The sequence below is a fragment of the Macrotis lagotis genome, chromosome 1, assembly GCF_037893015.1.
Source record: "Macrotis lagotis isolate mMagLag1 chromosome 1, bilby.v1.9.chrom.fasta, whole genome shotgun sequence".
NCBI lineage: Eukaryota > Metazoa > Chordata > Mammalia > Peramelemorphia > Peramelidae > Macrotis > Macrotis lagotis.
Window position 1 is genome coordinate 44,467,765 of NC_133658.1, and position 23,799 is coordinate 44,491,563.

The 23,799-nt window shown below is 41.2% G+C and overlaps 2 protein-coding genes across 3 annotated transcripts; one reads left to right on the plus strand and one right to left on the minus strand.

Annotated features, from left to right (window-relative positions):
* Window positions 1-2,533: 2,533 nt before the first annotated feature.
* Window positions 2,534-10,046, minus strand: LOC141513223 (chymotrypsinogen B-like). The gene is made up of 6 exons (XM_074222847.1): window positions 9,637-10,046; window positions 9,057-9,133; window positions 8,831-8,909; window positions 6,517-6,697; window positions 4,307-4,440; window positions 2,534-2,756 (listed from the first exon to the last, which is right to left on the minus strand). The coding sequence occupies exons 1-6, from the start codon at window positions 9,808-9,810 to the stop codon at window positions 2,595-2,597; spliced, it is 807 nt and encodes a 268-aa protein (XP_074078948.1). The 5' UTR covers window positions 9,811-10,046; the 3' UTR covers window positions 2,534-2,594.
* LOC141513231 (trafficking protein particle complex subunit 6B-like) lies at window positions 5,446-5,977 on the plus strand. Of its 2 annotated transcripts, XM_074222864.1 has the most exons (2): window positions 5,446-5,776; window positions 5,852-5,977. In XM_074222864.1, the coding sequence occupies exons 1-2, from the start codon at window positions 5,501-5,503 to the stop codon at window positions 5,975-5,977; spliced, it is 402 nt and encodes a 133-aa protein (XP_074078965.1). In that variant the 5' UTR covers window positions 5,446-5,500. The 2 variants fall into 2 exon arrangements, with proteins under 2 accessions (XP_074078965.1, XP_074078958.1); XM_074222857.1 differs by having other exon boundaries at window positions 5,446-5,977.
* Window positions 10,047-23,799: the final 13,753 nt, after the last annotated feature.

Here is a 23,799-nt window from a genome sequence, read left to right on the forward strand (position 1 = left end):
CTCGCCCCCCGGCCCGCCCCCCGGCTCGCCTCTTCCCGGGCCCAGCCGCCCCGCTGCCCCGGAGTCCTTCCAGTCTGATCGGGTTCCCACATCCCTCAACAACCTCCCGTGGCTCCCTGTTAGCTCCAAGGCTCTGGTTTTGAAGGCCTTTCACATCTGGGAATGCTATATACTGACCTTGGGTCCAAAAGGGAACTCACCGTGCCGGTGTTCCAGAGACTAGCCAGAGCAGCCAGGGACCTTTGGGGACCCCAACCCAGCAAGGGGAGACAAAGACTTGCCAGGCTGAGATGTGAGCTTGGCGGGACCAGTGCTCTGAAGGAAGCAAGCTAAGTTCCGAGCAAGACGTTGCAGTGGTGTAGGGTCAAAACGTCACTTGTTCAGAAAGATCCATAGCAGCCCCGTTTGTGGTGGCAAAGAATTGGAAATCCAGTGAATGTCCTTCAATTGGGAAATGGCTTAGCAAACTGTGGCATATGCATGTCATGGAACACCACTGTTCTATTAGAAACCAGGAGGGACGGGATTTCAGGGAAGCCTGGAGGGATTTGTATGAACTGATGCTGAGTGAGATGGGCAGAACCAGAAAAACACTGTATACCCTAACAGCAACATGGGGGTGATGATCAACCTTGATGGACTCGCTCATTCCATCAGTGCAACAATCAGGGACAATTTGGGGCTGTCAGCAATGGAGATACTATCTGGATCCAGAGAAACAACTGTGGAGTTTGAACAGAGACCAAGGACTATTCCCTTAAATTTAGGAAAAAGCCCGGTATCTTATTGTCTTGCTGTCTCTTATACTTTATGTTTCCTCCTTAAGGACAGGATTTCTCTCATCACATTCAATTTGGATCAATGTATACCATGGAAACAATGTAAAGACGGCCAATTGCCTTCTGTGGGGGTGGGGGAGGGAAGTAAGATTAGGGGGGAGATTGTAAAACTCAAAATAAATAAAATCTTTAAAATAAAAAAAAGAAAGAAATTGGAGTGGTGTGCCCTCAGGGGTTGGGGAAGTATTTCTATGTTTGTTTGTTTTTTAAATTTTTGCAAGGCAATGGGATTAAGTTGCTTGCCCAAGGCCACACAGCTAAGTAATAAGTGTCTGAGGCCGGATTTGAACTATCCACTGCACCACCCAGCCACCCCCATATCTTTTTTTAGAGAGATTTTATTTATTTTGAGTTTTACAATTTTCCCCCATTCTTGCTTCCCTCCGCCCCCACAGAAGGCATTCTGTTAGTCCTGGCATTGTTTCCATTTGTCATATCTTTGAAGTCAATTTTCCCTGGTAAAAAAGCTAATTAATATTAAGTGATTAAACAGAATGAGATTCTAGTCACTGAATCCAACATGGAGGGGGATGCAGCTAGTGGAGGGTTAAGTCAATATCAACTCTCTACAAACCCTTCAGGGTACCCTAGAACCTTGATGGGCTGATAGTCTATATAAATATATAGATATTTATGTATATATATATATATATAGGTACTTGTGTTTATGTATATGGGTATATATATATATTATATATAAATATAGTAAATATGAGTATGTCCACATCAAAATGTATTTATTTATATGCAAGCCTGGGAGGAGTCAGAGCAAAGTCACTACAAATTTGCCACAAGATTTCAACCTTTGAAGGAAACGCAGAGCTTCTTTCCTCCTATGTTTGTAGAATACCCTCTGCAAGTCAGCCAAACTGCCTTTGAAGGAGTTCATTAACAGAGAATCTAGTGCCTCCTTTTACTCTGGGACAGACAGCTCCAGTGGGCTGGGAAGTGTTTTCTTAGATGGAGCTGACATCTGACTCTGGGCAGCTTTGACACCCTGCCTTACAGTCTTAGCTCCCCCCCCCCCCCCCCCCCCCCCTTCCATAGTCCAAAGGCAGGAAGCATCAGGGATGAATCTGAACAGTTCTTTCCACCGTCTCACATGGCTACAAGGTTTTAGAGCCAGGACTGCAAGACAGCCTGTCAAATACTGGAAGACAGTTTCCAAGCCCCACTCTCCGTGTCTCCTCTCAGTTAAATAACTCTAGTTCCACTGGCTGGTCAGCATGTGGCCTGATCCCCAGCCCTTTCCCCTTCTTTTTTACACCTTCCAACACTGTGTCAATGTCCTTAGAATATGACACCCTGAAGAGATATTAAGGGAAAGGACTGAATACGTAGGGAGCGTGTCTGTTGGAAAAGTTGGTGAGATGAGTCTCCAAGAGAATCAACAGGAAGTCAGGGCCCCTGGGCAGTGTCAGCTCTTCCTCAAAGAAGTGAACCCCAACTTCAAGATATAGAGGTCCCATTTTACCAAGTAGGGAAGCAGGAACAGGTCCCTCCTTCATCTCAACCCCTCAGCAACATTATCATTAGAAATGGAACTAGAGGCCCCAGAAGCTCCTGCCTAAGGTCTGGCCTCCTGGGAATGTATCTGGTGTTCTGAGTCCAGATTGTTCTATACCCTAACTATGGGCATTTATATCTTTACCGCAGGCAAAGAGAAACTGGAGCCCAGAATGATCCTGCATAGATACATTTATTGAAGATGGGAGAAGGGAAGGGTTACATGAAGATTTTTAAGCTGTGAGCAGTTCAGTTGTTGGCCAGGGTTTCCTCGATGAAGGGGAGGAGCTCGGTGACACGGGCATACACAGCTGGGGTGGTGGTGGAACAGGTGCCACTTCCCCAGGAGACAATACCAACCAAGGTCCAGGCACCATTATTCAGGCAGACCAGGGGGCCACCAGAGTCACCCTAGGGAGACAAGAAACAAGAGTGCTTTAGAGGGTCTATCATTCCCCCAAAGCAGAGTTAGGAAACAGAGCAGAGTTAGAAAAGTTAGCCTTGGGCTCAGAAGCCCCAAATTGGAATTTCCATGCCCTGTGACCAAAGGCTTCCTGGAATAGTAAAAAAGAAAACCATCAAAAGGACATAACTCCACTTCTCTTGCCTGCCTTATAGGCTTGTGGCAAGCTGTAGAAATCAATGGAAATTATTTAGAATTGAAAGTTCAGGGGACAGCTAAGTGGTGGAGTGGCCCTGGAGTCAGGAGGACCTGAGTTCAACTCCAGCCTCAGACACTTAATGATTACTTAGCTGTGTGACCTCCAGCAAGTCACTTAACCCCATTGCCTTGTGAAACAGAACGAAAACAAGAACTGACACCATGGCCTGAGTCTCCCAAGACACAGCAGTGGCTTGTTTTGGAACTTTTCAAATGCAGGAGAGGAAAATAGAGAAATAATAAAGACAACATTTTTCTAATCACTTTTGACTTTTCATAGTGTCTTCAGGTCCATGCTCTCCTCCTCTGCATCAGCCCAAAGAGGTAGGTAGAAAGAGAATGGCTATTAATCTCCATTTGACACATGAGAAAACTGAGGCTGGTAGACACTTGTGATGTGTTCCTTAATGAGTAAGTAGCATAGCCAAGAATAGAAGCAGGATTTTCTGATTCTTTATCCTGCAGAAAATGTGGGTGGACAATGAAGACTATGGGGAGGTTTAAAAAGAGGAGATATGAATGAAGTATCACCTTATGGAGTTGGGGAAGAAAGGAGAAGTATTTACATTAAACAAGGAGAGTTTGGTAGAAATGAGGGTTAAGGCTTTCAGCTGTATCCCTGACTGGCAAAAGAGAATTTTTGTTGCTCCATTTTCAATCGGGTCTGACTCTTCATGGCCCCATTTAGGGTTTTCTTGGCAAAGATATTGAAGCAGTTTGCTATTTCCTTCTCCGACTCAGTTTACAGATGAGAAAACTGAAGCAAACAGGGTGAAATGACTCACCCAGGGTCACACAGCTAGAAAGTGTCTGAAACCACATTTGAACTGAGATTCCAGGCCAGGGGTTCTAACCATTAAGGAAGCTAGTGGACCTGACCATTAGAACTGTTCAAAAACAGACTAGGCAGGGAGTTCCTCTTTTCCAGTGGTTTTAATGGAAGGATGAATGACCACTTGTGTCAGACAAATTTATAGGGAGATTAAGTAAGGGTTGAACTAAAGGTCTCACTCTCATTCTGTAAGAGTGATTGATGGGGGGGGGGGGGTCATGGGGCCAGGGCTGAGTGGGATGGAATCACTAGATTGAGATTGACTTTGCCACTTACCCTGAGGATGTCCAAACACTTTGATTTTTTAAGCCTCAGTTTCCCTCATCTATCATATAGATAATAAGTATTGCCCTTTCAGGGAAATATCATTTGCAATTCAAAAAGGGAGAAAGAGAAGGGAAAATAAAAAGGAGAAAAATGGAGGAGGATGGAGAGGAGAGCAAGGGGGAGCCAGAGAGAAGTAGATACCATGCAGGAGGAAACACCACTGGCACCAGCACAGATCATAGTATCCTTGATCTTGTTTCCCCAGAATTTCTTGCACTCATCGTTGGACAGCAAGGGCAGAGCAGCCTGTTGGAGTTTGTCTGGGACTCGGAGGGCTGTGGAGACAAAAGCCAAGGGAATAGGTTAGGCAAGTGTGGGAAGCTGAATGGGAGGAGATGGGGGGGCAGGAAAGGGAGGCCAGAAGAAATGATTCTCGTAGAGTTGGGACTGGATAGTCTGAGGCTTTTCTCGTTCACCTTTGTGAAATAGAAATTAACTATCAATGCTCAAAGCTTTCTTTGATTTTTAAAAAAGAGTAGTCTGTGGAAAATCAAATTCTCATTATTAAAAACACATACAATATAAACCAATATTGGTTCCAAAAAAACCAGATTATCTGACATCTCTTTTTCTTCTTAGCAGAGAAAAGAGAGGCAAGAGCCTACAGGGACAAAATTATGTTTTCATTGTTAAATTTAGGTCACTGTCGATATTACTTTTGCTCAGTTGCTTTCCTTTGTTATAGGGAGGCATGACAAGTAAGGCGAAGGGTAATACATTCAAACTAATGTAAAAATGAAAAGGAATTAATATATTTTAAAAAATAATGAGGGCAGTTAGGTAGCCCCATGGATAGCGCACCAGACTGGAGTCAGGAGACCCTGAGGACAAATCTGGCCTCAGACACTTAATAATTACCTAGCTGTGTGACTTTAGACAAGTCACTTTTGAGAGAGAGAGAGAGAGAGAGAGAGAGAGAGAGAGAGAGAGAGAGAGAGAGAAATAATGATCCTATAGGAATAAAAAAAAAATCATCGCCTACAGGTATATGTTGGATTGAGTAAACACAGAAGAGATTGGAAAGAGACAAGGAACAAATATAACTAATCTTGTTATTGGTTGAAGCTTATTTATTATGTAATTGCAAATAATGTTAAATAAAATTAAATAAATAATAGATTAATTTAAATTAAATAAACTGGTTTTCACAATTATATTCCTCATGGGGCTGGGCCGCGCGAGCGCCGGCGCCTTGGAGCGCGGTGAAGCCCACGCCCTGCGCGCGGCCCGGGCCTCCTGGAGCAGCGGGGCGCAGCGGCGGCCCCGGGGGCGCTGCAGACGTGCCGCCCCGGCCTCCGCCTTAGGGCCCCGGGGCCCCCCGAGAAGAAGCAGCAAATGGCAGACCAGGCGCTCTTCTTGCTTCTACACAATGAGATGGTGACGGGCGTGTACAAGTCCGCGGATCAGGGGCAGGTGGAAAACGGAAGATGCATAACTAAGTTGGAGAACATGGCTTTTAGAGTGGGACAAGGATTGATAGAAAGGTTTACAAAGGACACTGCAACATTCAAGGATGAATTAGAGACCATGAAGTTCATTTGCAAAGATTTTTGGACCACTGTTTTCAAGAAACAAATTGATAATCTAAGGACAAATCATCAGGGCATCTATGTACTTCAAGACAACACATTTCCACTCCTGCCTCAGATGTCTGCAGGAAAACAGTATTTAGATCATGCACCAAAGTATTTAGCATTTACATGTGGCGTAATCAGAGGTGGCTTATCAAATTTGGGGATAAAAAGTCTCCTAACAGCTGAAGTGTCAGCAATGCCAGCAGGTAAATTTCAAGTGATGATACAGAAGATGTAGCATGCACTCAAATCCTTCTACAATGGAAAGACATTAAATTATTCATTTATAAAGAAAAAAAACAATTATATTCCTCATTCTGTCGAGATAGTATGATGATTAAGTCCATTTCTAAGAGCTAAACACTTGTCTTGTATTGCTTGCAAGTCAACTAGAAGCTCGTGCCAATTGTTTGAGCAATATTATCTAGTGAGGGAATGTACTTGAATGGGGGCAGTTGGGTAGTTGCAGGAAGGATTCCTTAAACAACCACACCAGGGACTACTCATAAAAAGTGCTTTTTAAGTTGAACTGAACATCTCAGAATTATGGAACAATTCTGGAAGGATTTTGACTCAAGATAAAAATTCAGGTGAAAGTAAGTCAACTTAAAAATGAAGACATTATTTAGAAATGGCCAATGTGACTGTTTTCTAGTTCTCTGACAAAACAAAATCCAGGTGCCTTGTGGTTTGGGATGTGTCACCAAGGGATCTTAACTGCAAACAAACTATCAAAAACAACAAATAACTATAGAAGATGGTCAACGTCAAACTCACCATTATATTTGGTCTTGCCCCAGCCAGTTGTGACACAGGTGGAGCCTGCAGGGAAATCATCATCAGCACTGGGCAGGCAGACAGGGGACACAGTCGACTCGAAGTGTGCAGGTGTAGCCAGCTTCAACAGGGTGATGTCATTACTAACAGTGAGCATGTTGAATTTTTTGTTCTTGAATACCTGAAGGGAAGATAGGGGACAAGAGAGTGAGACCCTGGTTTGAATCTTAAATATTGGCTTTGTCCCTACTCCCAAGCTTCCATTGACCCCGCAGAAGGAATTTCATAGGTACCCAATCCAACTACCTACCTGGAGGAATTCTTTCTACAACATTCCTGACAAATTGCTATACAGCATTTACTTGAAGACTTCTAATGATGGGGGACTCACTACTTCACAAGGCCAGCCCATTCCACTTTTATCCTGCACAGTTAGGAAGTTTTTCCTCCTTTGTTGAATCATTTCAGTTGCATCTAACTCTTTGTGATACCACGGGCATATTCTTGGCAAAGATACTGGTGTAAATTGCCATTTCCTTCTCCAGTTCATTTTTCGGTTGAGAAAACTGGGGCAAACAGAGTTAAGTGATTTGCCCAGGGTCACCTGGGGCTGGATTTGAACTCAGGAAGATGAGACTTCCTGTCTCCTGATCCAGTGTTTCATAGACTATGGCTCTCCCTAGCTGCCCTGCCCATGGCTAGAACAGGCAGTAAGTAGTAGAGCCGGGATTTGAACCCAAAGTGTAGAAGACAGTCATTGAATTCCTGGCACAAAAGATTGCCTTCACGATGACGGCCTTCAGCTTTGCTTTTCTGTTTAAGTCTCTTCTCCCATTCCCTTCCCTCCCAAAAAGGATCAGCTGCTTCCCCCAGCTGCTGCATCCTCCTCAATAGCTTATATTGAGCCAAGTTAGGGGCAATTTCATCTTGAAACAAAAAATGGCAGGTTCCTGAACTAGTCTTAGAAAACTTAGTTGTCTCTGGCCTTACTCCTTAGAGAAGAGAGTTATAAAACCCACCCTGCCTCGATGGAGCTTGGTTCCATTCCACACTGGGGCGGAAGTTCAGATTGCTTTCATGTACTCCAGGCTGATGAACAGGGCCCCTAGTGCACCCAGTAATTGGGAACTTGGACTCTGGCTGAGCTGTGTGGCTTCTAGGGTTACAGAGATCACCCTGTGATGAAGCTGTCTATTAGAGCCTTGCAATAATCAGCCATCTACATGACATCAATTCCCAAGTACCCTTATAGTAAACCTCCCTTTATTCTATGAGTGTCTCTGGTGAGTCATTTCCAGAATTCTGCAATTTGAACCCAAGCACCCATTAACTGGCTGTCATCTTCAGCTCCTTCCAAGACTTGGCCATGGCCAGTTGAGGTCTTAGAACCCCATGATCTTTGCGACAAGACCAAAATTATTGCCACAATCCTCATTTTCCTCCAAATCTCCTTCCCATCTGAGGAAAGGAAGAATCTCCAAGGGAGCAATCCATTTTCTCTCTGTGTACCCATAGGTAGGTTACTGAAATCTCACTGAACCCGAGTTTTTCTCATCTGGAAAATGAGAATGACAACCACCTGCACTCCCTTCCTCACAAGGGATCAAATGCAGATGTACATGACCTTTGAGACTCAGCTCAATTCTACCTTCTGCAGAAGACTTTCAGTGGATAATGGGCTAGACAACTGTCATGAAGACTTGCAATCGGCCTCAGGTATTTATTAGCTGGGTAACCCTGGTCAAATCATTTAACCTCTGTCTGCCTCAGTTTCCTCAAAATAGGGATAATAAACACACTAACTCCTCCATGTTGTTATGAGAATACAATGAGATCATAGCTGTAAAGTGTTTTGCAAGTCTTAAATCAATCTATAAATACTAGTTGGGATTATTATTAATTTCCTAGTTCCACACACACTGTCAATGCCTCCCCTCCCCATTTGAGTGTAAGCTCTTTGAGGGCAGGGACCCTGGTTTTTGTTGGGTTTTTTTTTTTTTTGCCTTTTTTGGTGTTCTAAGCAATTAGCAAAGTGCTTGGTACACAGTAAGCACTTAATAAATGCTCGTTGGCCAACCATACATGCAGTCCTTTCTAAATGCCAAATATTAACAAAACAATAAATTGTGGCTTAGCCTTTATTAGTTACCAGTCCAGACCTGACCCTCTCTATTTATCCAGAGTCTGGCAACCAGTAAGAGTTAATAGAAGCTTTATTTCTCCTTTGAACATACTTTCAATCCATGCAGGGGCCACAGCCACCATATTTCTGGCAAACTCTCCTCCCCTCCTCCTCCTCCACCCTAGGCTGTACCTGGGCGATCTGCAGAACTTGGATGTTATCGTCATTAGTATTCAGGTTAAACTCTCCAGCAACCACCTTGTCAGTAGTCCTAAAACAAATGGAAGGGGCCGTGTGTCAAAGGTCAAGTGGGCGATGCTTTCTTGTACAAATGCTCATCTCATTTCCCAAGAACTCTCTAATCTGACCCAGTTCACCACCATCTCTCCAAAACCTCCCAATGGGATTTGTGACCTACGTGACACTGCAGTGAGCGGCTGTGATCACCCAGTTCTCATTGATGAGGGAGCCTCCGCAGAAGTGAGAGCCTCCTCTCTGGAGGAGAAAAGAACAAAGAGAATCATACGTATATTTAAAAAAAAAACCTCAATACTTCCTTTGGACACAGAAAAGAGGCCCAATAAACCAAAACCCAGAAAACAGCCCTAGTCTAGGGTCAGGAAAATGGGGTTGTTTTTATCCTTTAGGGGGCTGGGAGAAAGAGGGATTCCAGAAAAGACTGTTGGGTATCGTGCCTGGCTGGGTACCAGCTAGGACTGGCATTTCCTTCTTGCCTAGGAGGGCAGATGTTGCTATGGGTCACAGAGGTTGCTATTTCTGGGACTGAAGGAGAGATGTGGCCAACTAGGTAGAATCTTCTTGGGGCCCCCTAGACAGCCTTTCAAATCACCCTTTTCTTCTTCAAAGGCCATTCCACCTTCTACCCCATTTGCTTGGTATTTGGGGAAGGAATAGATCCGGAGACATCCAGGGGTGGGAGAAGGGGAAAAAAGGAGTAATAGCTCCCCTCCCCATTGAAATAAGGTCTAGGTGCTCACCTGCAGAGAAACTTGCCAAGGCCAAGAACCAGGAACAGCATCTTCTCCATTGACAATCCTGGCCAGACCAGAGAGGGCAGGCTCAATGGTGGGGACACCACAGCCTAGGGGTGTGGAGGAAAAGAAGGTATTTAGGGTTCCCAGCCTTGGACTAGCTGGGTGAGCTCCAACCATACCTCCCTCCCCTCAGTTTCTTGGGTCTGCTGAAGTCTAGCCGCTGCTGTAGACACCTGGGTGGGAATCCCCCATACCCCACCCCAAACAGCCTCTTATTCCCAGGTATGATCAGCTTTGGGTTGAGCCCAGATCACTGGTTGAAAATAGGAGAGCTGAAGGTAGACAGCTGGTCTGGAGGGCCAGGCCAAGGCCCTTGGGTCTTGGAGTCTGAGAAGGGGTAAGCTAGGACTGAAAACCTCAAGGAGCAAAGGAAGTCCAAGGCTGGGGTCACCCTGAGGGTTCTTAAGGAATCCCTTGGATCTGGGATATGAAAGGAGGAGCTTCCTCTATTTCTGGTTAAGAATGGGGAAGAAAAAGAGAAGAGGAAGCGGGCTGGAACCCCTCAGTTCCCATCAGCCTCTCCTGAACAGGACCTTCTCAGGGACCAGTGAGCTGCCCTGACCATAGTCTGGGGTGGGGAGAATGCTTTTGGGACCTGGATATCATCCTGGGAACCCTAAGTACCTTCCTTTCCTCCACGACTCCTTAGGTTTCACCCCACTGCCAGGACTGAAGTTTGAAAGGAGCCTCCCCCACTCCCAAGACAGGGTCTTCCTCTGGCCAGCTGTCCTTTATCCAGATCTAAAATAACTTCCCCTTCCAAAGTTTCCCAGCTAACACAGCTGATTTCAACTCCAAGTTAATAAGAAAGAAAAGGTTCAGACTAGTTCATACTAAGATGTGAGCAACTAAGAATCTTTAAGCCCTTTCAGAGGTATTTGCACTTTAAGAGAGAACATCTGTTACCCTCCAAAATGAATTTTTAATCTGAAGAATTCTAGGAAGTATTAGAAAGAAAAAAATGAAAGCAGGAGTCTCATCATTATATCTCTTCGAGGGAGCTATAGGGCTTGAAGGGACCCCAGAGACCATGGAGATCACCTCCTCTTTCCCTCTTCATGTAATACAGAAGAGGAAACTGAGGCCCCCAGCAGTTTGGTGACTTGCCCACATAATACTCAGGGAGGAAACATCAAGGTCGGGATCTGCCTCCAGAGTCTTCCCCTCAGTCAGAGTAGCCCAGTCAAAGATCATTGTACATCCCTGTAAGATTGAGAATGCCTACTTTCCTACCGGGGATGGGGTTTGTCTTCTGGGCCAGGTCAGGAATCAGGACTCACCTGAGGCTGCAGCAATAAAAGCCAGGCAGGAAAGGAGCTGAAGGAAGGCCATGGTGCTGGTGTGAGACAAACTGGCCCAGTGTCTCCCTCCTTATATCCCTGCCTCAGTGGGGCTCTGAGCCAATAGCCTTGGCCTTCCAGAGGCCAGAGACGGACCTTCCTCCTCCCCACTCCCCTTCCTCCACATCCAAAAGACCTTGAGGTGATAAGTGGGGGGGGGCAGCTGCTATTTCTCTCAGGGAGTCCTTCCCAAAGGGCCAAGGGTCCAGCCCCATCTCCTCCCCGCTCCAGCCCAAACTCTGGGAATGCTACACCTGCTTCCCCTACCCTGAATTTGCCAGGGGCTGGACTGGACTGTGAGGTCTTGCCAACTAGCTTTGCTTCTGAAATTTAGTTTTCCCTGGATAGATGCAAGAAGACTGCAGACTCAACCATTGAGGCCTGAGAGCGGCAGAGTTAGCCAGTCCATCCCATTGCCTCCTTCATCAATCCTGCCTACATGTTCTGAAAGCTCTATCGCAATCGATCTCATCCTTCTTGCCAGAAATTTCAAAATGGCGCCCCCTGCTTCCCAGTTTTCTCTTTCCTTTGTCCCAAGTGCCTCATTCATTCATTCATTCAAAAAATATTTTACTGAGAGTTTACTTACTGCAAAGCACTGCAGGAGAGAAGTCTAAGACTGTCATAACCATCAAAGGGTTCCCAGTCTAGTAAAGGAAGGCGCTTATGATAGACAGATCCAAGAAGAGTTCTCAAAGAGGTTTAAAGGTGCCAACAGGTGAGGGAAGAGGAAGGAAAAAATGCTTCCTAATTGAATAAAAGTTTTTAATTATATATTTTTTAATTCTAGCATGCCCTATCAAGCTAGAAAAAATGTTGAAAATGGGCCCTGAGCTAGATGATGAACTATAGGGGTTTAATAAATTTTGGTCAACTGTCTGATTAAATATCTGTCATCTGGGGACCAGCCTAGCAAAATGGGCTCGTCAGAAAGATGGTAATAGGTAATAAATATTAGTTCAATGAAATGTTTTATTAAAAACTTAATCATACACATTAATAGAACCAACTCAGCTTGCTAAGTAACTGCTGATATTTAAATAATGTGAATTTTGGCTGGGAACCCTAAAACTGTAAACCTGAAAAATATAGGGTTACAATAAAATGACAGAACATATAGGTAAGAGATGAAGTTTTATTGTCTGGGATATACCATTAACCTATAGTTGGAGGCCATTCTGGTAATGACCATCCCAAGCTGAGGGAGATTAGGATACTCATACAGTAGCAAGGAGAGGAGGAAGAGACTCTCTCTCTCTCTAAATAAGGAGTAAATAAAACCACAAACTTCCCTAGAGATAATTCTATTATTTGATATCAAACAGAATCAATGTTATAAGACTATCTTGTCTGAGGGAGGTCAAATTCTTTTAAGAGTTTCAGTACCAGGGGGGCAGGACAAATGGTCCTTTCCAAGTCTAAAGGAGGACACAAACCTTTCCTGGAATAAGGAGGGCAGGACAAGTCTTCCTTTCAAGGTCTTATAGAAAGACACATTCCATTCCCCTCAATAACTAAGAAAATCAACCATTGACCGGGAAAAGAGTTGCAAAAAAAATTAGAATAACTAATATTATCTTTGTTATTATACTTTGGCATGGCCCATAAAATATTATATCCTTACCATATTTTAATCACATTCTCTAAATATTCATTGAGATTCTCAATGCATCCCTGTCTATTTTTCCTCCTCTGGGTTCATAATTAGTGGTTGCTTCTTTGGGCTCTGTTCCCCCCCCCCCTTATTTTGCATTATTTTATGAGTCCTTGCCAATTTCTTTGCATTCCTTCAACGTGCCTATCTTCATTTTATTACAGAGTTCCATGACATTCCATTCATTGTGGTGGTATGCTGTCCGGACAGAGGGCCAGGTTCAAATCCACCCACCCCTGCCACTATGTTGACCTGGACAAAGTCACTTCTCGCAGTGCCCTGAGACTACTTGTGCAACAGATACCAATCTGTAACAGCAGAGGGAATTTCTTCACCAATATTTCTATGTCAAGGAAGTAATTGGGTAATTGTGGGGGTCCAGCCTCCACGGGGTCCTTGGAACCTGACAGGAGGGATGGAGTCGGCAAAATGAGTTGAGTCAATCCAGAGTTAAAGGCAGGAGCAGGTTGACTGACTGTCAGCTGCTTGGATTTATTTTTATAGTTTCAGAATCATGTATGTTTCAAGCAAGCAAGCAAGCTGAGATCATTTCCTTGGTTACAAAAGTGCACAGTTTTCATCATCATCATCATCATATAATTCATGTGGTTACAAGTTTTAATCATGTGATTACAAGTTTAATTAATAATCATATAATTAATTGATTTCTTATCCCTACTCAGATCATGATGACTTCAACCTCATGATGACCTCAACTGGAATTCTATCTGACCCATCTTGTATCTGTTTTCCCTGTATATATTCTGACATCTCCTTGGAATTCCCAGTATTGGGTTTTCCAAAGATTTCATAATGTTGAAGCCTTTTGTATGCCTCAGGGAGAAGCAGTCCTGTTAAATTTGGACAGAGTTTACAATCTGTTTTATTCAAGGAATTTTTCTGAAATCCTTCCTTTATAGTCATTCCACTATTAGGGTGAGTAAATATTGCAATCAATAATAAACCTATAAATATTGGTATGCATGAAATCCATATATATATACATATATATATATATATATATATGTATCTCTTAAAGAAGGAAATGTTGTTTCATCAGGCAGTGTGACTGCCTTGAGTCTTCTTGCTGCGACTGTGTCAAACAGCTTAGAGACCCCAGCTCCCAACAGGTAATGAATGCAATGGCTAGAACTCTAGACTTGGAGTCTGGAAGATCTGAGTTCAAATCCAGCTTCAGTCACTTAGTAACTCCATGACCCTGGGCAAGTCATTTAATCTCCATCTGCCTGTTTTCTCATCTAATGAAGATGCAAGGCATCTGGTGGCACAGAGAATAGAGGACTGATCCTGGAGTAAGGAGGACCTGAGTTCAAATCTGAACTCAGAAACTTAACACTTAACTGTGTGACCTTGGGCAAATCACTTAACCCTATTGCCTTGCAAACCCCCTAAAAATAAATAAAATAAAATGAAGATGTTAATAATAGCATCTTCCTTGGATTGTTGTGAGGATCAAAAGACATAAGATTTGTAAAGGGCTTTGCAAACCTTAAATGTTAGCTATAATTATTAGATATTTAAATTGTTTCCATTTTTTCTTGCAACTGTATAAAATGCTGCTCTCAAAATCTTTGAATTGATTGTTCTTTTTAAAAAAAAATCTTGCTGTCAAGGTATATTCCTAGAAATAGAATTCCTATACTTTTTTGTAACTTTTACTATCAAAACTTACTTCGGGAGGCTAGGTGGCATAGTGGATAAAGCACCACCTTGGAGTCAGGGGTACCTGGGTTCAAATCTGGTCTCAGACACTTAATAATTACCTAGCTGTGTGGCCTTGGGCAAGCCACTTAACCCCGTTTGCCTTGCAAAAAGAAAAAAAAACCTCACTCCAAAGATTCTCTGTTTGCAATTCTGCCAGACATGATTTTATTGCTTTTCATTATTTTTGTCAGTATAACATCTATGGAGTGGTACGCCAAAGCTGTTTTAATTTGCATCACTTTGATTATTAGATTGAGCTTTTTTTTCAAGTAATTACTAGCAATTTTTAACTTTCCTCCCAAAAATTATCTGTTCATCAACAAGAAATCAAAGCTAAATGTTAAATACCATGTAATTATGACAGAGCTTGATTCAGAAGAAAAGTAAGAGGCGCATCTCTTTCTTTTCTGCAGAGGTGAGAGATTTGGGATCTAATATGTCGATTGATCAGTTTGGGGAAACTGCTCATCATTTGGGGTTTGCCCCCTTTCTTTCCTATTCTTTGTCGTGAAGTATGACTCCCCAAGTGGAGGAGGGGTAAGCAACATACTTGGAGATGGAGAGGCTATAAAAACCAAAGAAGTCAAGAAAACATTTTTTAAAAAAGAAAATTGTTCATATCCTTCACATATTCATTAAATATTCTGAGCTAATGACAACTTTTGGAAGCATATACTATGGGATAGAGACAATTATAATGAGAAGAGAAAATTCTCTCACTGATGAAATTATGCTGCTGCATTGATGACATGCTTAGCCAAATATGCTCTACAATGGAACTAAACAAGGCAAAAGTCACTTTAAAAAATATTGGAGGAGTGGCTAGGTGGCACAGTGGATAGAGCACCGGCCCTGGAGTCAGGAGGACCTGAGTTCAAATCCGGCCTCAGACACTTAATGATTACCTAGCTGTGTGGCCTTGGGCAAGCCACTTAACCCCATTTGCCTTGCAAAAAACATAAAAAAAATTATGGAGATGCTAGGTGGCATGGTGGATAGAGCACTGGCCCTGGAGTCAGGAAAACCTGAATTTAAGTCTGGCCTCAGACACTTAATAATTGCCTAGTTGTGTGACCTTGGGCAAGTCATTTCACCCCATAGCCTTAAATAAATTTTTAAAAGATTTTTTAAAAAAAATAATGCCATACTTTATTTTTCTTCCTTAAGGATATGATTTTTCTCTGTCATCACATTCAACTGAGATCAATGTATATACCATGGAAACAATGTAAAGACGAACAGAATGCCTTCTGTGGGGGTGGGGGAGGGAAGCAACAATGGAGGAAAAATTGTAAAACTCAAAAATAAATAAAATATTTCTTAAAAAAAAGTAGAAAGATTAGAAGTGGAAAAAAAAATGATGCCCGCTCTTCCAATGCCTTGGTCCATTATCAATTCAATGAACAGCGGGAGTCATAGACTTAGACCTGGAAGGCAACTCAGAAGTATTCTAGTCCCTGCCCCCTATTTTATGTTAAGATCCAAAAAAATGAAACAATTTGCTCAAGGTCAAAAGATAGAATTTGGGGGTTTTTTTGGTTTTGTGTTGTGATTGACATTATTGTTGTTTTGGTATTGGATTTGTGATTTCATTGGTGTTTAGAAACTTACACAAGGAAAACTTCCTCCACAAATATGTCTGCTATTTAGAGTTGATGAGGACGATGTGAATGACTTTCCTAGAAAACTGGTATACATCCAAGTCAGGATTTGATACCAATATTTCCTAACTCCAAGACTGGTCCTATCCACTACACAATACTATCTGCCTTTCCATAGGAATCAGTAAAACAATTTATCTGGCTATCTAGGAAAGCCAAAGGCAACTTGCCGTCCAATTTTCTTCCCAGTCACTTCAATAAATAATTTTCAATCTTTTTTTTCAAACATTTTATTTTTATTGGACATTTAAATTTCACCTGTTATTCTTTTTCAGAAGTCTTATGTCTAATCAAACCTCATAGATCTGTTTTCTCCAAGGCTTTCTCATAAAGTGAAGTTGTGTTAAAAGATTTGATTTTTCTCATCCCTAGAAGACGGTTATTTTGTTTAGTTCAAGTCATCAGAAACTCTCTTTTCTTGGTTTCTTTCTTAAAATGTGTCAACAGTAGTCTGATTATTAGATCAAAAATCTGAGGTTAAGAAAGCGCTGATGGGATAGTTCCAAAAGTACATTCATGGGGAGATAAACAAATCAAACTGCTTACAGAAAAGAGGAGTTTCCCTTATGTAGGCCCTAGACTTACATCTAGGTTCAAAGGAAGCTACACTGGGAACAGTTTTGCTGATCATATGGATTAAATCAGGGGAGTATGAGTGACTGTTTGACAATCAGTTCTTCCTTCCCCAAAAGTGTATTCAAAACACACTCTTCAGTTTGATCTATTCTTTTTTTAAATTTTTATTTATTTGTTTAAGGCAATGGGTAAAGTGACCTGCCCAAGATCATACAGCTAGGCAAGTGTTACCTATCTGAGGCTGAATTTGAACTTGGGTCTGCCTGACTCCAGGGCCCATGACAACTAGCTCTTCCCAGTTTAATCTACTCTTAACATTTTCTCCATTACTTTCTTAAGTCTGGACAATCAGTAAAATAGTCAAACCCTTATTAAACCCTTATTTGTCACTTTTGCCAGTTTTCTGGCATTGAATGCTCATACTGAACCAGCTCAAACTGGGGGCAGCAAAGTAGAATCATAGTACATAGAGAGCTAGGCCTGAAGTCATGAAAATTCATCTTCCTAAATTTAAATCTGGCCTCAGAGACTTACCAAGTGAGAAAGTTACGGAACCTTGTTTGCCTCAGTTTCCTCATCTGTAAAAAAAGAGGAGGAGAAGGAACTAGCAAACTACTCCAGAATCTTTGACAAGAAAAATGGGGTCAGGGGCGGCTAGGTGGCGCAGTGGACAAAGCACCGGCCTTGGGGTCAGGAGTACCTGGGTTCAAATCCGGTCTCAGACACTTAATAATTAACCTAGCTGTGTGGCCTTGGGCAAGCCACTTAACCCCATTTGCCTTGCAAAAAAAAATGGGGTCAGAAAGTCAGACACAACTGAAATGACTAAGCCACAACTTGTTCAAACTGATTCCAACACACTTGTTTGTTAAATCCACAGAAACCCTTTTTTGATTATCAAGGGAGAAAATGACTGTGAAGTTTTTAAAAGTCTTTTTTTTCCTTTTTGACCCAGGCAGTGTTTCTCCAACTAGCTGATCTCGGGACCCATTTACACTCTTAAAAACTGTTGAGGAGGGGCGGCTGGGTGGCACAGTGGATAGAGCACCGGCCCTGGAGTCAGGAGTACCTGGGTTCAAATCCCACCTCAGACAATGAATAATGACCTAGCTGTGTGGCCTTGGGCAAGCCACTTAACCCCATTTGCCTTGCAAAAAGCCAAAAAAAAAACAAAACTGTTGAAGACCTCTCTCAAAGTGTCTTTATTTTGGGGTCATATACAAGGATGTCCTGAAGTCACCTCCAACTAGTTCAGGTGATGGTTAAATTTCACTGTGAGCATTGGGGCTGGGTTTATTGATTTCTTGATTGTCTAGAATTAAGAAAGTTCTAGGAAAATATTAGCAATGCAGATTAATCATGGAAGTGAATCTGAAAAAAAATTTAGTAACATTTTGTCAATATTTACTTAAGAGGAATTAAAGCATTATTGAAACCAAAGCCTCGAGGCTTTGTTTAACAAAGAAATTGAAGCCAATGGAGGTTGAGTGACTTGTCCAATGTCACACAGAAAATAAAAAAAAGCAAAAAGGGGGATTTTACCCAATTCTTCTGATTTTAGGCAGGAGTTCTTAATTTCAAGTCTGTAGCCTTCTACCCTGCCTCCAATTCCAAAATAATTGGTTTTCTTTGTAATACTTTGTCTTTTATTTCATAAATGTAAAAACATGATTCTGAGAAGGGGTCCCTGGACTTCACCAAACCAAAAAAGGCAAGCATCACCTGATAAGAAAGTTAGGGTCCTTTCTGTTGTGCCAGGGTACATATATAATATATGAATTAAGAGTCTTAATTGAGAGGTGAAGTGACTTGTCCTTAGGCACATAGATAGGTCTTTTCAAAGATAAGATTTGAACCCAGATCTTTCTGACATCAAAGTTAAGCTATCTGCCCAATATGACACATTCTCATATATATGTATGTGTGTGTGTGTATTAGGTTTTTGCAAGGCAAATAGGGTTAAGTGGCTTGCCCAAGGCCACACAGCTAGGTAATTATTAAATGTCTGAGACCGGATTTGAACTCAGGTATTCCTGACTCCAGGGCCAGTGCTCTATCCACTGTGCCACTTAGCTGCTCCTTGAATTTATATTTTGAAAAATAAAAGTACCTATTTCAATTCAAAGGATTTTTTCAGTCAGTCACAAAATCCTGCATCAATTCCTCATTGTGGTGTGGACATGACCATGGATTCTCCAAGGCTTTGTCAACAGAAGATATCTTCAGATAGGTCCTCCCGAGATGGGAAGATTTCAGCTTATTATCTCAGTGGTTGTCTGAATCTGCAGTCTAAAGCCTAACCTAACAAAATACAAAGCGTCTCATCACCAGTAGGTTAGCTACCAGAGGATGAATTTGTTGGTCAGGGCAACCCATGAAACAAAGAAAAATACAAGTCCTACATGTCACCTTCTGTTTCTACAGTGTTGATAGTATGGTGATGAAAAGAGAAGAGGGAGGGTTAAAATCTTAGTGCTTTAATAAATATGATGATGATGTTTGCCCTTCATTCTTGACATCAGGTAAGTGATGTCATGCATGGGATTTGGATTTGCATGAGGGAGGTTGTGTAAAGTCACCAGCCTCATTTTCTCTTCCAAAGTCATTTGGGTTCAGTAGTCAGATATAGATCAGGATGATTGGAGATGGCCCTGGATAGGAGGCAAAGACTTACCCAAGGTCACACAGCTAGTAAGTGTTCAAGGGTCTGAGGTTGAATTTGAATTCAGGTCCTCCTGACTCCATGGCTGGTGCTCTATCCACTGCACCACCTAGCTACCAATAATAAACATGAATTTAATTCCTGGTATTTGGTGAGTTCTTGGTCTAATAAACAAGTTATATTAGATAAAGTATTTAATAGGGCTGTTTTCTTTTTTTAGGTTTTCTGCAAGGCAATGGGGGTTAAGTGGCTTGCTCAAGGCCACACAGCTAGGTAATTATTGAGTATCTGAGGTAGGATTTGAACTCAGGTACTCCTGACTACAGGGCCAGTGCTCTATCTACTGTGCCACCTAGAGGCCCCAGATAGAGTATTTATTAAGCCTGAACACTGCACTAAGAAAAAAAAACAAAACTCAAGAAACTGATATAATTATCCCTTCCATATTATGACTTTCCCCATCATGATTTTGATGTTTATTGGTCAACAAAATTAAATGGGAATTTTAGAGAATTTTGTGGAAACCACAGATGTTATATAACACAGAAAAAGTCTCAAAATTCAGAAATGCATATATATGTGTATATATATATATATATATATAATAACATGTTTTAACTTTAATACCATAATTCAGATTTCTTCTTTGATAGGAAGAGTCAAAAAAATTTCAGACAGATTTTCCAGATTGTGAAGATGCACATCTTTTACTCCTTCAACGTGAAAGGGATAACTGTATCCTAAAGAAGACATCACCGAAGCCAGGGAGGGAAGAGGTGGAGAGAACAATGAGGAAGAGGATACTCTCAGGAAAAGAAGACCATCGTGTCAGAAGCTGAGATGGCAAGAGGTAACATTTTAATAGAAGAAACCAATTATATCAATATTGATATTTTTGCTCTGTTTATAACAAGAACCAGAAGGTCATAAAAAAATTTCAGCTGGGGCGGCTAGGTGGTGCAGTGGATAAAGCACCGGCCCTGGAGTCAGGAGGACCTGAGTTCAAATGTGGCCTCAGACACTTAATGATTACCTAGCTGTGTGGCCTTGGGCAAGCCACTTAACCCCATTTGCCTTGCAAAAAAAAAAATTAAAAAAGAAAGAAATTTCAGCTAATTGAATGGAATAAAGGGTCATATAGTCTCCTTGGAGAGGTAAATGAAGAAGTTGACACAGTTGGTTTCATAAACTAGCACCCAAAGGCAATAAAAAAACACCTCATTTCATTGTGCATCTGAATATCTTACTTTATAGCATTCGTTTTGAGGATAAGGAAAAAGGGCACGATGAATAGAAAAGATAGCGTACCAAAGAATACTGCAGAAGAGGGACAGCTAGGTGGCGCAGTGGATAAAGCACTGGCCTTGGAGTCGGGAGTACCTGGGTTCAAATCTGGTCTCAGACACTTAATAATGACCTAGCTGTGTGGCCTTGGGCAAGCCACTTAACCCCATTTGCCTTGCAAAAACCTTTAAAAAAATACTGCAGAAGACAGAGGAGAAACCCTGATTTTACAAACCGAGTCAATAGGCGCAAGGAGAATGGTAGAAATGATGGTTTCTAAAAAATGGAAAACTAGATTATAGAAGAGATTAAATAATCAAGAACTAGGTATTCTGCTGCATTTTGGGCATTTGTTTTGCTTGATTACATGTCCTACTTGCAAGGATTTTTTTTTTCCTTAATAGAGAGGCAAGTGGGAGGGATTGAAAACTGATTTTTGTTCATTGAAATAAACTAAAATAAAAATAAAATTATAAAATAATAGTTAACTATATACCAAGGGAGTCATCAATAGAAAGATTCCATCTACACCAAAAAATTTATAACATCACTTTTTTTCTTGTAGTTAGAAACAAAATAGACTGCTCACATGTTTACTAGCAAAGCATTTAACCTCTATCTACCTCAGTTTCCTCATGTGTAAAATGGAATTAATCATGACACCTATCTCCAAAGGTAGTTATAAATATAAAACAAGGTATTTCTAAAGGAAGTACTTTACAAATCTGAATATGTTCTATGACTGCTAATTATTATTATTATTATGCCTATCAATTGGGGAAATGGCTAAACACATTATAGTTAACAATTATCATGGAATAATACTATGTGATAAAAAAAGTTAACAAACATAATGAATATAGGGGCAGCTAGGTGGCTCAATGAATAGACCATCAGCCCTGGAGTCCCGAGGACCTGAGTTCAAATGCCACCTCAGACAATTAATAATTACCTAGCTGTGTGGCCTTGGGCAAGCCACTTAACTCCATTTGCCTTGCAAAAACCTAAAAAAAAAAAAAGAAAGAAAGAAAAGAAAAAAGAAATATTTCATATATGATCATACTTGGTTGATAGGTTGGTGAGTTTTGTTGAACTGTTTCTTTCCCTCTTTCCTTTTAGTCTTTGTTAAAAGGAATATTAAAAAGAGAATTTTTGAACTGAAAATAAATAAAAGTGAAAAAATTGAAAGGATGTCTCACTGACTAGGAAAATTTGGAAATAAAAATGTTGCAAAAATGAAAGATATACATAAAGACAAACTAAAAAAAGGAAAAAGTGGTCAAAGGATAGGAATAAAGTTTTTATTCAATTATTTTGTTGAATTTTATTAATATTTTAATTTAATTAATTTATTTTATTCTATTTTTATTTTCAAATTCTCTCCCTTCCCTGTCCCACTCACCCACCCATAAAGAAGACATATATAATTATGCAAAATATATAATATAAATATAATAATAAATATAAATAATAATACAAAATATATAATATAAAAAATATAATTATAAAAATAAATTGTATAATTATATTTTGTATAACTTGAATCTGTCCTTCATTAATTACTGGTGACAAACTTTTATTTTTTATAATGGCTATTGATAGTTTGGATTTCTTCCCCTGAAAAGTGTTTTTTTCATGTCTTTTGACATCAGTTGAAGAATGGCTGTTATGGTCTCACTTTTTCTAGGCCGTCCTCCTGTAGCTGTGCTCACTGCCAAAGACTAAGAAAGCTAGAGCAGGGTGGGTTGACCCTCATTTTTTTCTAAATTTTCTTCCACCAATAGTCTCCAAAGGTAAACCTTAGAATATGCTTTCTTGTGAGTCATCCTGCTCCTTTAATATTGAAGATTTCCTTCATCCCTTCCCTTGGTACTCACAAAGATCTATAGAACAGGAGATCTGCATCTAGGTTGGCAGTCCTTAGCCATCAATTTGAGCTAAATTCAGTTGGTCAGGCTGATAGTATCAGTTTTAGCCCTTGATGCAATGTTAATCAATAGATTGTTTTCTTTTCTTTCTTGAAGTGTAGTCTTTTTATTTTTTGACAAGGCAATGGGGTTAAGTGACTTGCCCAAGGTCACACAGCTAGGTCATTATTAAGTCTCTGAGGTCACTTTTGAACTGACTCCTGACTTCTGACTCCAGGGCCCGTGCTCTATCCACTGACCCACCTAACTGTCCCTGTGAAGTGTAGTCTTAAAAATTTTGAAGGATGGCTTGCTTATAAGTCAATTCTAGCTTGTGAATAGGATATTGGAACTCACTGCCAATAAATCATCTACTAACAAATGCTCCGGGCTTCTGATAGCCAAGAGTTTCTTGGTACAGAACTTCCAAGCCACCCAGGTTGGCATGAACTATATATCTCAAAGGGTTTTCTTGGGTCTGCAGAAGCCAATATGTCTACCCAAGATCCATTGCTCTAGAATTGCATGATTTCTCAGTAGGGAATTACATTCCTTAATGCTTTATTCTGTTCCCAATTTGGATTTTCAAGAAAAGTTGCTATTTATAGGGTTGGTAATTTTAGAAATGGTTGTGGGCTCAAGTCTTGGGTTTTCCCCAACAAGGGAAGGAAGTCAAAACAGTATCTAATATGCAACATAAATTGGATATGGGACATGCACTTTATTCCCACAAAGCAAAGTTAAGCAATAAAAGAATCATAGGATAAATGAGATTTATCTTCTCAAACATGGCCCTTGTGAGAATTTGTTTTTATTTACCATCCATCTTGTTAGAGGGGTTTTGTTTTTCTCTTTTTCATTTCAGGGAGGTGACAGAGGAGTATGAGGGGGAGAAAAACAGTAAAAAGGAGACAACATGTAGATAACCAGATGTAAATAGGTCTGGTAACCTGAGAAGAGAAGGTTGGAACAGCTGGAGGGATGGGGAAAGGCTTCCTAGAGCAGATAACTTTTCATCTGAGATTTGAAACAAGCCAGAAATGTGAAGATTGCAGACCTATAAAATGAAACTGCTAGAGAAGATGACCTCAAGTTCTCCTCCACCTCCTCTGGTCCCATGACCCTGACTTCTTGCATCCTTCTCCTCGCCCCTTTCCTGCCACACTGGGCCACAATACACTGGGTGAGGAGAAAGGAAGATGAAGCCCACTTCATTGACAGAGAACAGCTGCACAGCAATAAGGCACGGCTACCATCTAGAGGCCAAATGTTTGAATTGTTTCTCAGGTTGCAGAAG

Coding starts and splice junctions, on each gene's coding strand:
- LOC141513223 (XM_074222847.1), bottom strand. CDS start 9,810: ATGGTTGGAGCTCACCCAGCTAGTCCAAGGCTGGGAACCCTAAATACC. Junction 9,134..9,636: donor CTTGGCAAGTTTCTCTGCAG/GTGAGCACCTAG, acceptor TTTCTCCTCCAG/AGAGGAGGCTCTCACTTCTG. Junction 2,757..4,306: donor GTGGTGTTTCCTCCTGCATG/GTATCTACTTCT, acceptor TTGTCTCCCTAG/GGTGACTCTGGTGGCCCCCT.
- LOC141513231 (XM_074222857.1), top strand. CDS start 5,501: ATGGCAGACCAGGCGCTCTTCTTGCTTCTACACAATGAGATGGTGACG.